Here is a 17594-nt window from a genome sequence, read left to right as displayed (position 1 = left end):
AGCAGGGAAGTGTTATCGCTGCGGCAGAACAACACACGACCAGAAGGATTGTTGGTTCAAGGACCAAGTGTGCAGACAGTGTGGAAAAGCAGGACACATAGCAAGAGTCTGCAGGTCAGGGAAGAAAACCAGCAGCAAGAAATCTCCACAGGAGAAGTACAAAAAGGTACATAAGGTGATGGACAGTAGTTCAGACGAACAGAAAAGTGATACAGACTCCGGAAGCAAGGAGCTGGGTTGTCTGAAACTACATAAGGTAATCAAAATGGAGGATCACCAGACTATCTGGGTCACGCTCAAGATAGACGGAGTCCAAGTGAAAATGGAATTGGACACAGGATCAGCCCTAACAGTCATAAACCAAAGGGACTACAAGCGGCTATTTTCACATATACCCTTGAAAGCTACAGAGATTGTCTTAAAGACGTACATGGGGCAAAAAGTCTACCCCAAAGGAAAAATAAGGGTGAACGTGATATACAAAGGCCAGGAAATACCCAAAATGGACCTATATGTATTGCCAGATGGAGGACCACCACTACTAGGACGTGAATGGATCCGGAAGATACAATTAGATTGGCATTCCATACAGGCACTGAAGGTTGAGGCCAAAAAGGATGATGACGTCACACCTGGACGACTGTCAAAAATGCTAACTGACGCACAAGAAGTGTTCCAGGAGGGACTCGGAACACTAAAAGGCGTAACAGCGATGATTAAAATAGAGGAAAATGCAAGCCCAAAGTTTTTTTTTTTTTTTTTTTTTTAAGGCCAGACTTATGCGATCTGACCAGCCGTCGAAGCAGAGCTGGAAGGGTTGAAACGTTCAGGAGTACTGTCCAAAGTAGACTGGAGCGAGTGGGCTACACCCATCGTTCCTGTAATGAAGAGGTCGTTGAGTAATACGCCTGGGGAACCAAAGAAGGTCCACATCTGTGGGGATTTTAAGGTGACAGTGAACCCAGTCCTTCACACAGTACAATATCCACTTCCACGGATTGAGGATATTTTCGCCTCGCTATCTGGAGGTAAACGCTTCACCAAAATTGATCTGGCCCAGGCGTACCTGCAAATGGAGGTAGAAGAAACCTCGAAACAATACCTCACGATCAACACTCATAAAGGTCTCTACCAATACAACCGGCTGGTGTTCGGGGTAGCATCGGCTCCGGCTATTTGGCAAAGGGCAATGGATCAAGTCCTGCAAGGGATTCCAGGGACCCAGTGTTATTTGGACGACATCCTGGTCACGGGCGAAAATGACAGTGATCTCCTCGCCAACCTGGAAAAGGTGATCACTAGATTGAAGGAATATGGGCTACGAGCTAATTGCCACAAGTGTGAGTTTTTCCAGAAGCAGATCTCGTATTGTGGCCACGTTATTGATAAAGAGGGGTTACATAAGTCCCCTGAAAAGATTGAGGCAGTAGTCAAGGCTCCAGCACCGGGAAATGTGTCACAACTGAGGTCGTTCCTCGGGCTGGTGAACTACTACCATAAGTTCTTACCAAATCTGTCTACAGTATTACACCCACTGAACTCCCTACTGCAAACGGGGGTGCCATGGAAGTGGAATGACGAATGTAAACGAGCTTTCCAGAAGTGCAAAGAATTGATCACATCAAAAGAGGTGTTGGCCCATTTCAACCCAGCACTACCAATTCGGTTGGCATGTGATGCATCACCCTATGGTATTGGAGCGGTGCTGTCGCACAAATTCCCAGACGGGTTGGAGAGGCCAGTAGCCTTTGCGTCTCGGTCACTAACCTCAGCCGAGCGCAACTACACCCAGATCGACAGGGAGGCCCTCAGCCTAGTATGGGGAGTAAAAAAATTCAACCACTATCTGCATGGGCAGAAGTTCACCTTGCTGACTGACCACCAACCACTTGTCTCCATCTTTAATCCAAAGAAGGGCGTTCCGGTGATGACTGCACAACGGCTACAAAGATGGTCCCTTTTTCTAGGGGCGAACCAATATGAAATCGAGTATAAGGGCACGAAACAGCATGGAAACGCTGATGGGCTATCACGCCTGCCACTGCCTACTGTGGAGGAAGCACCAGCAGTGGACCCAATCGAAATATTTTATTCGTCGATAATTGAACGATTGCCAGTAACTAACGCGGATATAGAGAAGGAGACCCGAAATGACCCGACACTGTCTCGGGTATATGATTTGACGGTGAGGGGATGGCCAACACATGGCGACTCATTGTTGCCAGCATTCTCATCCAGGAGAGAACAGCTGTCAGTATGCCAGGGGACAGTGATGTGTGGATCCCGAGTGGTAATTCCACCCAAGTTAAGGGAGAGAGTGCTCAATGAGCTTCACGAAGGTCATCTGGGAGGGGTGAAAACGAAAAGCCTTGCTAGGGCTTATGTGTGGTGGCCGGGGATCGATCAACAAATCGAGGACCTGACAAAGAGCTGCTCAGGATGCCAGAAGGTCCAAAATGTACCACCACATGCCCCTCTACACCCATGGGAGTGGCCCTCATCTCCATGGCAACGGGTGCATATTGATTTTGCTGGTCCATTCATGGACTAAATGTTCTTAATAGCAGTGGACTCGCACTCGAAATGGCCTGAGGTGATCAAAATGTCCTCAACCACTACAGAGAAAACGATTGCAGTCCTACGGACCATATTTGCCAGGAACGGCTTGCCAGAGCAGATTTGCTCTGATAACGGACCACAGTTTGTGTCCGAAGAGTTTCGGAAATTTATGAGAAGGAATGGGGTAAGGCATTACACATCCGCCCCGTATCATCCAGCCACAAATGGATTGGCTGAGAGGTTCGTACAAACCTTTAAAAAGGCGATAAGGGCCATGTGCGATGATGAAATTCCACTACAGCATAAGGTGGACAATTTCCTGTTAGCCTACAGAAATGCGACACATGCAGTTACCGACCAGACCCCGGCCATGATGTTCTTTAACCGAAGGTTGAGATCTCGTCTGGATTTGCTCAGACCAAATGTGCGAAGAAATGTTGAGGATAAGCAATTCCAGCACATCAATGAAAAGCTGACAAGGAGCTTCAATGTAGGACAACCAGTCTTGGCCCGCGACTACCTAACAGAGAAATGGCAACCCGGAACGATATGCACACGGCAGGGGCCATTAATGTACACAGTGGATGTCGGGGAGAACATTGTGAGACGCCACGTCGACCAGATCCTAGCGTCACAGGAACGAGTCAACCCCATGTCTCGCGTACCTGGGGATGAACCCGACATACCAGTAGCATCTACCTCAGAAACAGTAGCAGCGGAACCTGATGAACTAACCGACGAAAGGGGGCCAGAATCGCCTCCGCACCAAGAACAAGAACCTCAGGACAGGCGCTATCCAGAAAGGATCAGGAAGCTGCCCCAAAGGCTGAATCTATAAATGGACTATTGTTGTTTAATGTGCATGTTAAAGTGTTAACTGTTATTTGAATGTTATGGGTACTGTTAATCTAAAAGGGGAGGAATTGTAGTGTATGTACCTTTAAGAGAGAACTACTTTTACATCTCCTGTACACTGTAGTACCGGCAGTGACCACACCTGTATATAAGCCTTGAGCATGCCTCTGTACTGTTAGTCTTTAGACTACCCTCCTCCAGTAAACACCTGTTGATTGTTAATTTACAGCCTCCATCTAGTTATTGGAAAACATCATACTTTAAGAATCACGGATTCAACCGAGACCAATCAATTATTCCCAGATATCAGTGTTAGAAGACATCTGGCTATAGCTATTGGAAATGACCATTCGTCCCTTCTTCTTCGAGGTCGTGAATGATGGCATTGGTCCCTACCCCCCTCCCCCCATGTAAGGTAGGACTGGATTAGTCACAGAAAATTATACCCTTCGATCTGGTACTTGGAGAGAAAACTTCTATAGGACGCAGTTTCTCTCTGTCACCTTTCCCCAAGTTGAAGTGCTCCATCCAAAAACGGGTTCAAATTTTCCAGCAAAGTTGCCAGGTTCAAAGGTCTGTCAAGGCCAGCATCAATGCTTTTAGTAGAACAACTAGGCCACATCAAATGAAAGCAATTTAAAATCTCAGAAACCATTTGCCTTATACTAGTAACATTCATCTCAATGTGAACGATAACACTAGTCAACAGCACAACTTGAAGCCTGGCTGATTGTTGCAAATGAAGATGATGCTTTAGAACAAAGATCAGTGACTTAGAAGGGAGACAAACCACTCGGGCATTTAGGATGTCATGACTATCATGAATTAGGAGCCCTTGCATTGCTCCATGTCATATGCCTACACAAATATCCCTGTAATATTTTCTTGTTTATAGACAATGGAGAAGTAGATATTAACCATCTGTAGGTTTCAATGGAAAATGTCTGAGGTGTTTCAAAGAACCAAAAGTTATTTTTATACTTATAGCCCATAGGATTAGAATTGTCAGAATTATATCCATGATTACTTCAGAACTTGTAAAAAAAATATTGAAATTGTCATAAATTAAAGCGAATTAAATACATTGTAGGAATTATTGATCTTGAAAGGAAGTGCAAGACTGAGTTAAAAATCTAACACTAAAACACACATCATTTTCTTTTATCTTTCTCATTTCAACACTGAAAAAGTCTAAAGTTTCCATTTCACATTTATACTTAATAACTAGAACTTAAAATTACCTGAACCCCCTCGAAGATTGATCCTTGATCTTTGTTGTTAAATGTTGACAAGTGTTTCTGAATTTCCACCTTTGCTTTTGAAGGGTGTAGGCCTAGCATAAGGTGAAAAATGAAATCGTAAACCATTAGAGTGCAATTCAATAGTTTTATTTCTAGCACTTTTGACAAAGTGAAAAGATTTCTTAAAAATGTTATACACTTCCTTTCAGCATGATTTTATCCTTTGAACCCATGATGTCGGCGAGACCATGCAGACACTGCGACAACGGATGAATGGACACCGCGCAACAATCGCCAGGCAGGAGTGTTCCCTCCCAGTCGGGGAACACTTCAGCAGTCAAGGACATTCAGCCTCTGATCTTCGGGTAAGCATTCTCCAAGGCGGCCTTCGAGACACACGACAACGCAAAATCATAGAGCAGAAACTGATAGCCAAGTTCCGCACTCATGAGGACGGCCTCAACCGGGATCTTGGGTTCATGTCACACTACATGTAACCCCACCTGACGTAGGGTCATCCAGACTCGAGTCATCGTTGGCTTGTTCTCTCTACACAGATGCGGCCAGACCTGCTGTGATTTCCAGCAAAAAAAATGTTTTTTCGTCTGTTTTTTGTTTTTCATACAGACCCCAGCATCTGCAACATTTGACCCCTTGTGACCCCACCTCATTGTTCTTTGATGTAATGTTTTCCTGACTAACCTGTTTGGACACCATTCACACCTTTGATTGCTGTGATTATCTCTCTGCCGAGGTGTGATAAATGGCAGTTAGAAAGATTACCTGTAATCATCTGGCATTATTCTCTGACTATATAAGCTGTGTCTTTATGCATCTCTCCACTTCACCTGACGAAGGAGCAGCGCTCCGAAAGCTTGTGATTTCAAATAAAACTGTTGGACTATAACCTGGTGTTGTGTGACTTCTTACATTTGTCCACCCCAGTCCAACTCCGGCATCTCCACACCATGAATAGACATCAACCATTTCCAACAGTACGACTCACACTGCTGCAAAATTCCCAATTGTCTTCCAACCTATACTCCGTTGATAGAAAGCCCCCATCATGGGGAGACTGTGAAACCAATGATTCAACAAACAGTTCCTCTTTCTCCACCGATACTGACAGAAACACAAACACAAGCTTGAGGTTGCTTATCCCATGACTATTGAGCAATTCTCCTATCAATATCAGACATACAATAGAAATTCAGAAATGCAGGTGACTTTTTTTTTGCTTTCAAGTTTGAATTTTAAAAAGGCCAAATACTTACTATCCTCTATATAGCGTCAATGGCATCCAAACAATTTTCATTAAGTTATTTCCAGGAGAAAGTCTAAAGAAAAACTTCTGTAGGAGTGAAGTCTCAACTGGCTAAAGTGGAACATCCAGCCAAACACGTATCTACATTTTAATCTTCTACAATGTTAAGTTTCCCCTAACGAGCCCAATCTCAACCTTTGTGTGCGGGGTGGAGGCAGAAATGGAAGGAGGAGAGACAAGAAGTAAACAGGGGTGTTACTTCTTAGGTCAGTTGAGGTATTAATATATTTAAAGTTGTGTAAACGATGTTTCACGGGGCACTTGGCTGTAGTTTGGGAGGTGTGGGTGGAAGAAACTCTAACAGCTGTGTTGGTAGAGTGAATATTTTCATTTACAGTTATAAAATGTTTCCATTATAGTTCCAAATTCTGATAATCCTGAAATAATAAGGGAACTGCTTTTAGCATTTAGTCACATACAAGCATAGGAGACTGAGTACTAGTCTATAACAGGCATTGTTTGGTAAACCTGGAGGCCCTGACTTAACCAAGAACAATGAAAAAAAATCACTGAGAAAGCAATTGTACTTTTGGGGTCAAGTGCTTTGTACACTAATGCAAGTGCTACATATATACACACACATGCATGTGATGGAGGGAGCACAGCAGCAGTTGCATGGGGGAAAACAGAAAATCAAAAATGATAATGAAGGTTTTTAACACACTACCTTCTATCTGTTCACATAATTTGTGAAGGCAGTTCATTGGACAGCCCTCACACAGCTGGGCTTGGATCTTCATGTTTTGATGGACAGCAGCTGCAGTGAATGCTTGCTTCAATGTCAACATAATTTCATCAACCTGCGGAAAAAAGAACGGTGATTGCTTTTGGTGGAAAATGGAAAGGGGGCAGATGCACAGTAACCTCATTCCACCCAATGTGCTGAAGGGAAATGCTATTTATGAAATATGGTGGAAAATACAGTGAACCCTTCTGGAGTCTCTTCGATAATAAATTATTTCTCATGGATAGCCACATCACCATAAACATTTTAATAAAGCTAGGTATTAAAATTGCTGCTCAACGGATAGTCCATTTAAAAATTCTGGCCATCAAAGTTTCAGCAATGAGGAATGCAACACATTGTCCTCTTTCTCTCATCTCAAGAATAAATTACTTGTGTAAATACACGTAGGCCACAATGGTTTAGAGACACTTTGGGCTGGATTTTCCTCCACTAATATGGCCCAAAATTGGCCGGTGTAGCAGCGCAACGTGAAAGGAAATCAAGCAGGGAGGCCTTCTGCCCCATCCCTGCCTTCTGCCCCATTCCTGCCTTCTGCCCCATCCCTACCTTCTGCCCCATTCCTGCCTTTACCAGCGCTGAAGTAAATTTGCATCCTTCCCCTGCCACAGGGATTTCGGCCTCCTGACCCCTGATTGCCCCACCACATCTCAAAGTGAGCGCAGGGCCTTGAGAACCTGGTCAATTCCCCTGCCTTTTGCCTCTACTGTCACCGACCCAAAGAATGGCCAGGAGAAGGATGGGGGTCGGCCGGCCCTGAATCAGTGGCAAGAAGCCCACTGAAAGCCATTTTGGAGTGAGAGGGCCTAGTAGTGGCCACCTCTCCCTCTCTTCTGTCCCCAAATCACTTACCCTGTAAAGGTCTTGGTTCAGTCTGGGACCTTAAATTACATTTTTAGATCTACAAGCCAGTTATTCCTGCCCCCTGCCATTCAACATTTTCTTCCATCTCTCTGGTGTTGTCGCAGGCATCTTGCTGTAGCGCTACCCAATTTCCCCAGCCAGCAGTAGCAGGCCCACAGTGTGTGGCAGGGATCCTGCCCTGCATATTTCATGACCCCAGGGAATCAAGGCTGCAGGCAAAAGTCCCTCACCCCCCACAAACATCCTCTAGTGTCAAACCTGCCCTGGAAGAAAATTCAGCCACATGGGGTAGAGTTGCCGTTTTGAGGAGCGTTTCTTTTCTCGGGTTTCAGCTCAAACTCATTTGTACATCACCGAATGCAAAATCCGCTATGAACCAGTGCAACCAGGCAGCATTTGAAAACATAAAGCAAATTTTTAATTTATAAATTAACAAATATTCCTTGATATATTTAATAGTGGTAACTTGGGGCAGTTTTATTAATACAGCTGAAAATGGGTTTATCACAAAAAATAAGCATTTTTAATCACAGTCAATCCATCACCTGTGAGTAACCCAATTTTAAATGACAGAAAATGACTTTTAAAAAGTATCCAGAACTGTGTTCTGTTATATTAGGATATAGTAGTCAATTTCTTAGTAAATTAAAAACAAAATATATTCAAAGGCTTTTTAATCGTGCCTATTAGTGTCCTTGTGCCCAAGAGAACAAGCTTAGTTTTAGAGCCTCCTCAATGGCCTGCAAACGAGCGCGATTAGCAGAAACTCCCAATGGTGATGAATTCACCCTGGGGGTGTGGACAGTTTTGTGGGCGGGGCCGGCTTTCAACGCAATGTTTTTTAAACTAGCACAAAAGATCGCGGAAACTCGATTTGCACTGACCATAATTTGCACTTAAAATTCCACAATCTTTGGCGTGGGTTATGCTGAATTCGGCCAAATTGCACCGGAAAAACCTGTGTAACTGAGCAGAAACTCTACCTCCATATGTTTAAAGTTTGCTTACATAATATTCACTGCATTCCACAAAGATGTAATTGTGTGAAACACTTAGAAACATTGTTAATATTATAAGGCACAATATCAACGCAAGTATTTCTTTCTTTTGAATGTAATGCTCCTTCCTTGTCTCCCCTCCCATCCTTGATCACAAGTTGCTCTGATTTTTATAATCAGCAGCGCTCAGCTGATAGTCACGACACATTACGGGGGCAATTTTCCCCTCGAGGTTCCCGACAGGTGCAAGACTGCGAGTGTGGGTGCAAGTGGCAATAAAGGTCTAAAATGGCAGGAGGAGCAGCATCAAAGCATCTGCTCGGACAAAAGCCCCAGATTTCAGAAGCTTCCATGGATGTTCTGTTCGCGGAAATAAGGGCAAGGAGCGATTAGGTCTCGAAATTCGAACCTTTAGCGCCGGTCGTTAAGTCTGATTTTGAAGAAAAAATGTTGACCGCCTCGCTTCCGGCACAGAACACGGCGGCTGCCATATTGGGCAGTTCGGCAGCACTGCTGTTGCCTGCGCTCGCCATGAGTATTTTAATTAGCAGGAGCGTGACATCAATTGGCGTGCGACGCCGAATTGACACACGGTCATCAATTTTGGACGTCGCCGCTCCTCTTACCGCCCTCTCAAAAGCATGCCCACGCATGCAGCCGTTGACAGCACGCAGAGCTGGGAGAAAGCAGCGGTAAGCTATAAACCGTACAGTAAACAGTTGTTGAGATCACTGGTAACCATGGAGAATTCAGACTATGGCCGCAATTTCCCCTACTCGACGGGACCGGGGCGGGTCCCGGCCTCACTGCTGGCTTCAGCCCGCTGTCCAAAACAATTTTACCCTGATTGGGCTGGTTAAGCCTGGCCAGCGCATATGCCGGCCAATTGAAGGAAGCGGGTCTGATGATGTCATTCGTCATCAGCCGGTTTCCTTAAAGGGACCATGCACAAATTGATTTTGACATTTGTGCTGTCATGTTCTACAGCATTGAGCTGCTGCAAACAGTGACAAGCACTGCACAGAGGTGCAGGCTGCACCCAGGCTCTCCCATGGCTTCCTCCATATGCTTATGGAGGGAATCACAGCACACAAGGAGGTTCTCTTCCTTTCCAATGGGCAGAAGAGACCTCCCCAGGAGATCAACACAGCCTGGTTGCACATTGCACAGAAGGGCACAAGCAGGGATGTTGTCAGGAGGACCAGGCTGCGTTGGCACATAGCTTTCAATGATCTCAGTAGATCACGAAATGTTACTGCAAGGCCACACTCAACCTCATCCTGCTGTGCCACTCATCACATGCCCATCACACTACCTTCCCTACCCTACTCCTGCACATCTTTACTCACACCAACTTACCTTGCACCTCCACCCATCCCTTTCTATCTACATTATCACTTCCCCATCTCACTAACCACCCCTCACACTCACCTCATCCTAGTGCAATCATACCAACTAACAACACACAAGAGTAGTCACTTGGGTGTTTTATGCAATGTTCATGTAAAGTTTCTGTTAATGTGGTGTCAAACATTGGAACCTTTATTTTCAACACTTTGCGGTCTTGGACAGAACTGTGTGCACCTTTGGAAGTGGCTTAGCGAGTTGCAGTGAATGGTGAGACATAATGGTAACCCCTGCAATGGTCATGAGTGTGAAAGGAATGGCTTGGGCATTGTAGGGATGCTTTATGGTATTGGTGTGGGGTGGTGCCAACCTGGCGCATCATGTGGCAGCTAGGGTGTAGAGTCAAGTGAAGTAAATCTGGCCATGGTGAGGCCATCTCTGGCATCCTGGGCAGCAATGTGCTCGCGTGCTGATGCCCTGTGTCCTGTGCAGCATCAGCTGATTGCAGGGAAGGTTGGTGTTGTTGCTGCTAGTGTGCCTGGTGCTGCTGGTGTTGGGGCTGATCGTGGTGAGATTCTGAGGACCAAGATGAGATAGTTTTAAGGGCAGCGATGCTGATGTAATAGATGGCAGGTGAACTTGAGATGACAGAAGCATTCTGTCAATGGTGAGAGAGGTTGTTCCAATGAGGTGACACTGGATAGAGAGTTTACTCCAAACACTTGCAACCTGCATAAAGCTCAATCTGTCTTCCAAATGCAGTAAGCAACAGCTTCTGAGCTTGGAAAGTGAACAGCTGTGAGATGGGAGCTTTTATAGCACATTTGCCGCTGTCAATTAATGAGATGATTCCATGGTCATTCAACTCCTGACCTCCTTACCTGACGTGATCCCCAAGCAACGTGGACCCCATGGGCGACCTTGTAAAATGGTACGGTGAGCTCAAAATACTGTTTAATGGGCTGTTAACAAGGTCATAACGACCTGACTGCCTTCCCCGCTGCTGCGTGTCGGGTCTGCTCAACGCTGACAGACCCAACATCTGGGAAATGCGCATGGCAGTGGGTTGACAGTGGGGTCCCGACCCACAGTGCAAAAAAAAAAATGTTCCCACCCGGCCCGTCACCGAATGCGCCCACTGACCCCTCGAAAAATTCCCCCCTATGTAATTGGAGTGAAAACTGCTTCCAATGAGATGCATCAAATCTTCCCCCTGGTCAGTCAAACATTACAGGTGGCAAATGCTTTTAAAATAAACTATACTGTACTACAGTTGTAATAACCTCAGGAAAAAAATCAAAGCTGCATTTATTTAAATTTTATTATGCATTGGGTTTTCTAGTTTAGGAACTGATAAAATAATATGCAAAGTTTTGAAGTCTGTTTTTAAATGGCCAAGAAGTAAGGAAAATTTAACACCATATTCTCACCAAGAGCTCTTCAAAAGTCTGTTGTTGTTAAAAATGTAATTACACCAGTAAACTCGTGACCAAGAGGATCAGATTTCTCTTTTCTTAAATTATTTTAATTGATTTCTCATGCAATGGTTTAACGACATCTATGCCACAGTCTTACATTGTTAATAGGTGACTGCCCGAGAACACCGCACCAATCCTTTAGCCCCGACCTTTGGCCTCATGCTGATGTTACCGCTGGAAAGAGCTCATTGCACTGGAGCTTCTGCGCTGTGCTCATTTAAATCAGCAGGCAGCACCATATTACCGGTGCTGCCTGCGCTCTTTTTCCGGGTGGCAGTTAACATTGGCCTGCGGTGGTACCACCCATTTTTGGGCTTAATCTAATTTCTAGGCCTCGATTTTTGGCATACATGACAGGAAGCTCCAGAATGTGGCAGTGCAGGCAGAATGGAGGGAGCTGGCACAGTCAGTTAGCATTGATTCATTCAAATGCAAATTACAGGAAACTTTTTTATCCGGCACCGACGTGGTGCTGGTTTATCAAAAAGTCTGGATTACAGAGAGATACAGTAAAAGGTATGAGAGCCCCATACACAGCAACAGATCCAGGCTTCCCTGTTGCTTAGCAACAGGTGCAGGAACCCCAGCCACAAGATCCAGGCGTCCCGGTTGTTAGCAACAGGTGCAGGAACCCCGGCCATAAGATCCAGGCGTCCCTGTTGCTTAGCAACAGGTGCAGGATTCCCGGCCACAAGATCCAGGCGTTCCTGTTGCTTAGCAACAGGTGCAGGAACCCCGGTTACACAGCCACAGATCCAGGAACGGCCACTAATATGAAGTAAAACTTACCTGAACCTACTCCTGAATTTTGCCGGTTAACAGAGATTTCCAGTTATTTATGTGCTGGTAAATCAAGAGTTTCCTGTAGATAGATTTCTTTCAGAAAATAGCATTTTGGGATACAGTATATGAGTAATTTGGGACATGACATTTGGTAAGTTTAGCATGCTTGGGAGGAACATGTGATTTGGACCTATTGTTCCCAAAGCTTTCCACGACTGGGTTTTTCCTTTCGTCATGCCTGGGTCTGTTGTAAACTAATTGATAGAGATTGATTGCTATGAATCATCAACAACTCCATTATCGTTGTATCATGCAACTACCAGGATGGTGGAAGGAGAATTAGATGGACCTTGGTCTTTTTTTTCTAGCAATTCCCATGTTTCTATTACAGCAGCTTCAATGAGAAGGGATAGGGTGGGATATGTGTTGGTGTAGGGGTTACGAGGATCGGGTGGGATATGTGTCGGTGCAGGCTCGATGGGCCGAAATGGCCTCTATCTGCACTGTGGGGCTTCTGTGATTCTGTGAAGAGTATCACCGCATTCCTCAGAGGCTCCAGCAGCAATGTCCCAGCCACCCAGTTCTAACCTCCCGTCAAATCGAACTTTTAAAAACTGAGTGCATTGTAGCTGTAAAGTGAATGAAGCACAACCTTTGAGCCTATAACCACAGTTCCAAAGTACAGTGTAAGTCAATGTATTTGGTTACAGTACCAGATCATATAGATCATAGAATGGTTACAGCACATAAGGAGACCATTCGGCCCGTCAAGCCCGAGCAGGCTCTCTGCAAAACCACTTCAGCTAGTCCTACCCCCCCCCCCGCCATTTCCCCGTAGCCCTGCAATTTTTTTTCCTTCAGGTACTTATCCAATTCCCTTTTGAAAGCCACGATTGAATCTGCCTCCACCACCCTCTCAGGCAGTAATTCCAGATCCTAACCAGTTGCTGCGGAAAAAAGTTTTTCCTCATATCGCCTTTGGTTCTTCTGCCAATCACCTTAAATCTGTGTCCTCTGGTTCTCTACCCTTCTGCCAATGGGAACAGTTCCTCTCTATCTACTCTGTCTAGACCCCTTATGACTTTGAACACTTCTATCAAATCTTCTCTCAACCTTCTCTGCTCTAAGGAGAACAACCCCAGCTTCTCCAGTCTATCCACGTAACTGTAATTCCTCATCCTTGGAACCATTCTTGTAAATCTTTTCTGCACCCTCTTTAAGGCCTTCACATCCTTCCTAAAGTGTAGTGCCCAGAATTGGACACAATACTCCAGTTGAGGCCGAACCAGTGCTTTCCTTAATTAATCCACACTTGTGCAAGTGACAGTAAATTTTGTCCAGGATTATTGTTTCTAAAAGCTCCCCCACTACCGAGGTTAAACTGACTGGCCTGTAGTTGCTGGGTTTATCCTTCGCCCCTTTTTTGAACAAGGGTGTAACATTTGCAATTCTCCAGTCCTCTGGCACCCCGTAAAGGGCATATGGGATACTTGCCTTCATTAGCAGAGGCATAGAATATAAGAGCAGGGAAGTTATGATGGAGCTGTACAAAACGCTGGTGAGGCCACAGCTGGAGTACTGTGTGCAGTTCTGGTCGCCTCACTATAGGAGGGATGTGATTGCTTTGGAGAGGGTGCAGAGGAGATTCACCAGGATGTTACCTGGGATGGAGCGCCTCAGCTATGAAGAAAGACTAAACAGGCTGGGGTTGTTTTCCTTGGAGCAAAGGAGGCTGAGGGGGGACCTGATTGAGGTGTACAAAATGATGAGGGGCATAGATAGGGTAGATAAAGAGGAACTTTTCCCCTTAGTAGGGGGGTCAATAACAAGGGGGCATAGATTCAGGGTAAGGGGCAGGAGATTTAGAGGGGATTTGAGGAGGAACTTTTTCACCCAGAGGGTGGTTGGAAGCTGGAACTCACTGCCTGAAAGGGTGGTAGAGGCAGGAACCCTCACAACATTCAAGAAGCATTTGGATGGGCACTTGAAATGCCATTGCATACAAGGCTATGGACCAAATGCTGGAAAATGGGGTTAGACTGGACAGGGATTGATGGACGGCGCAGGCACGATGGGCCGAAGGGCCTCTTTCTGCGCTGTAAAACTCTATGACTCTATGATAACTAAGGAGGTTTGGAAGATTATGGCCAGTATCTCTGCAATTTCCACCTTTACTTCCCTCAGCATCCTAGGATGCATCCCATCCGGTCCTGGTGACTTATCGACTTTAAGTACAGCCAGCCTTTCTAGTACCTCCTCTTCATCAATTTTAATCCCATCCAATATCTCAACTACCTCCTCTTTCACTGTGACTTTGGCAGCATCTTCTTCCTTGGTGAAGACAGATGCAAAGTACTCACTTAGTACCTCAGCCATGCCCTCTGCCTCCAAGTGTAGGTCTCCTTTTTGGTCCCTAATGGCCCCACCCAGCCTCTTACTACCCGTTTACTATTTATATGCCTGTAGAAGACTTTTGGATTCCCTTTTATGTTAGCTGCCAATCTATTCTCATACTCTCTCTTTGCCCCTCTTATTTTCTTTTTCACTTCCCCTCGGAGCTTTCTATATTCAGCCTGGTTCTTGCTTGTATTCTCAACCTGACATCTGTCATACGCCCCCTTTTTCTGCTTCACCTTACTCTCTCTATATACCACGTTAGCATATACAATTACAAAAGGGACTAGATTGCTTCCACTATTGGAAGACAGCAACATAAAATAAAGACCAATATGAAAAAGGACAAAAATCCTCCTTACTCATGAGGATTGACACAGGAATTAGGTGCTTTGTAAAGCACGTCGAAGGTGGGTTTCCCATTTAATAGAATCTGGGTTAATTGCTATTTCAATTTTAAAACTATACACTGTAAACAGCATTACTGTACTTTAAAAAATAACTATTTTGTGCTGAAGGTAAGGAATGGTGATACTGGAGAATGAGACAAGTTTTCACTTCAAGCACCTAGTCAGTGCCAATCACTGGCAGCTCAGGTGTAGAATGAAGCTGGCCTTCGCTGCCAAACAACGCGCCCCAGCATCAAGCTCAGAAGAGGAACCCCTTACTGTACGAGTGTGATGTTTTACCCCAGAACAAAATGTTAAATACACAAAATCAAGAATTGGAATGTAACCCATGTATTAGATTAATTTATTGATTTCACCCAACCCTTAAAGCCTGGATAAATCCAGTCTTTGTAATTTCACACCAGAGATTGGTATTTACTCACCAAGGCCTCATTCGTACATTGAAACACGTAGCAGACAAAATGGCAGCTTCCACTGTCTGGACTCTCCCTGCAGATGAATCCAAAGTGATCCACATACTTAATTCCCTATTTATGGAGGGGGAGAAAGTTATTTCATAATTTATTAATTTATTTTGTAATACATAATTAAAAATTGAATCAAGTGTATAGCTTGCATCTTTACACAAGTTTTTACGTCAGAAAACTGTTGAGCAACAGAAATTTTACTCACTGACCACAAGCAGGAATATTAAGGGGTATGGGGAGTGAGGAGAATGTGATTGAATTAGATTGTTCACATGGAAAAAAATCACTGGCGCAGACTCGACGAGCCAAATGGCTTATTTCTGTGGTGTAATATTCTATGATAAGCTTGGATTTTATGCCTTCACGAATGCCATCATTCCAGGGTTTAAAGCTAATAAAAAATTAACAGTTCTTAATATAACTCAAACAAAGTAATTCCTGTAAAATGAAGTATGTAAGTCATAGCTACATATCTTTGATGACTAAAAAATTGGAGAGGACAACTTATGCGAGTGCCAGTGACATCATGATACTGAATCCAACGTCACCAAATACAGATATTGAATGTTTTGTCATGGTGCTGCAACGCACACATCTCCATAAATGTTACCTTTCCAAACCAATGGCTGCTGGAGAGGCTGCACTCAAAGGACAGTCTAATACACATATCCCAGTGGTAGATCCAGCCATTCTAGACAGCAGTCGGGGAGACCACAGGGACCACAATGGACAGCACCTCCCAAACCCACGACCTCTACCACCTAGAAGGACAAGGGCATCAAGCGCATGGGAACACCACCACCTCCAAGTTCCCCTCCAAATCACACACCATCCTGACTTGGAAATATATCGGTGTTCTTTTGTCATCGCTGGGTCAAAATCCTGGAACTCCCTCCCTAAGAGCACTGTGGGAGTACCTTCACCACACGGACTGCAGCAGTTCAAGAAGGCGGCTCAACACCACCTCCCCAAGGGGAGTTAGATATGGGTAATAAATGCTGGCCTCGTCAGCGATGCCCACATCCAGGAACAAATTAAAATAAAAATCTAACTCCATCTCCTAGCCTTGCCCTCTAGAGCAGCAAGGTGCGCCTGCAGCACGCATACTAGCACAACTCTTGCCCTTAGCTGCAAGAAGGTGCATCCCCCACTGTGGTGGAGTGCAGCCCTCTCCACAATAAAAAGCTGAAGCACATGAGGGAAATATTGGGTAATATTTAACTGAAGAAATACCATGCACTCGGAGGCCCATTCTTGGAGTCACACCAGTGCAACTTCCCTCCACTCCATAACACCCAAAACCCCTTTCGAGAGGAGCATGCAGACCAGCAACAGTGGCCCATCCACAAAGGCAAGGCCAGAATGACAAACCTGCCAGTGAGAGACTGCCGGTGGCTATAAATGACCGCCGACTTCTGAAAATTCAACATGAAGACCCACCAAACCAACAGATTTGAATTAACCTGGGTGTTTGAAGTTCTTGATATTTATTATGTGGACCAAGGATTGAAGCATCCAATGTGTGTGCCTATTTGACTACTTTGCTTCTGTAAACAAGATATAAAAGATGCCAATCTGGAATCAATAGCACCAGAGTGCAGGTGAGTTTTCCTCTTGTACTTTTTTTTAGTTGTAGTGTGAACACTGGAGAATGGGAAGCCTTTTGGAATCAGGCTAAATGATGCAAACACACAGCACAGATTATTCTGAACAGTGAATCATAAACCCAAGATTCAAAATGGCAAGGAGACTTCAGTTTAGGAAGATTGATCACAAGCTTCAATATATGAACTGAAAATACACTAGAAGAAAAAGGAAAACTGCCAAGTATCTACTGTAGAAAATAAGATCACTATAATGTTCAAATTAAATGAAGTAAATCAACTAATACCTGAGCATCCAAAAAAAACTATAATTCACACTGTTTTAGTTCAAGGGCAAGGCAGCCCTTTCTTTACAATCACTGGTCTCTTGGGACAACACAGCAATTGCAACCAAGGGAGCAGACAGCCCGCTTGCCAGCACCCACCATCGCAGATCTGAACTGACCGTGACTTGCCTGTGGTAAGGAACTGCAGTACAAACGCACACCCCCACCATTCCACACTCTCCTAATTTTCAGTTTAATA

At 44.8% G+C, this 17594-nt stretch overlaps 1 protein-coding gene across 9 annotated transcripts in view; it reads right to left on the bottom strand.

The window, feature by feature from the left end:
* The window catches only part of tbc1d1 (TBC1 (tre-2/USP6, BUB2, cdc16) domain family, member 1), a 492368-nt gene that overhangs the window by 256302 nt on the left and 218472 nt on the right, over positions 1-17594 (bottom strand). For all 9 annotated transcript variants that reach the window (XM_085968553.1, XM_085968539.1, XM_085968523.1 and 6 more), the window contains 3 exons: positions 15421-15525; positions 6647-6779; positions 4656-4747 (listed from right to left, as the gene is read on the bottom strand). In XM_085968553.1, the coding sequence (XP_085824679.1) occupies positions 4656-4747; positions 6647-6779; positions 15421-15525 (330 nt within the window). The remainder of the gene's footprint in view (positions 1-4655; positions 4748-6646; positions 6780-15420; positions 15526-17594) is intronic.

Source organism: Somniosus microcephalus, chromosome 2 (genome assembly GCF_052327205.1).
Source record: "Somniosus microcephalus isolate GS21.2 chromosome 2, FLI_Smic_1.0, whole genome shotgun sequence".
Taxonomy (NCBI): domain Eukaryota; kingdom Metazoa; phylum Chordata; class Chondrichthyes; order Squaliformes; family Somniosidae; genus Somniosus; species Somniosus microcephalus.
This window is presented reverse-complemented; position numbering and strand designations above follow the sequence as displayed.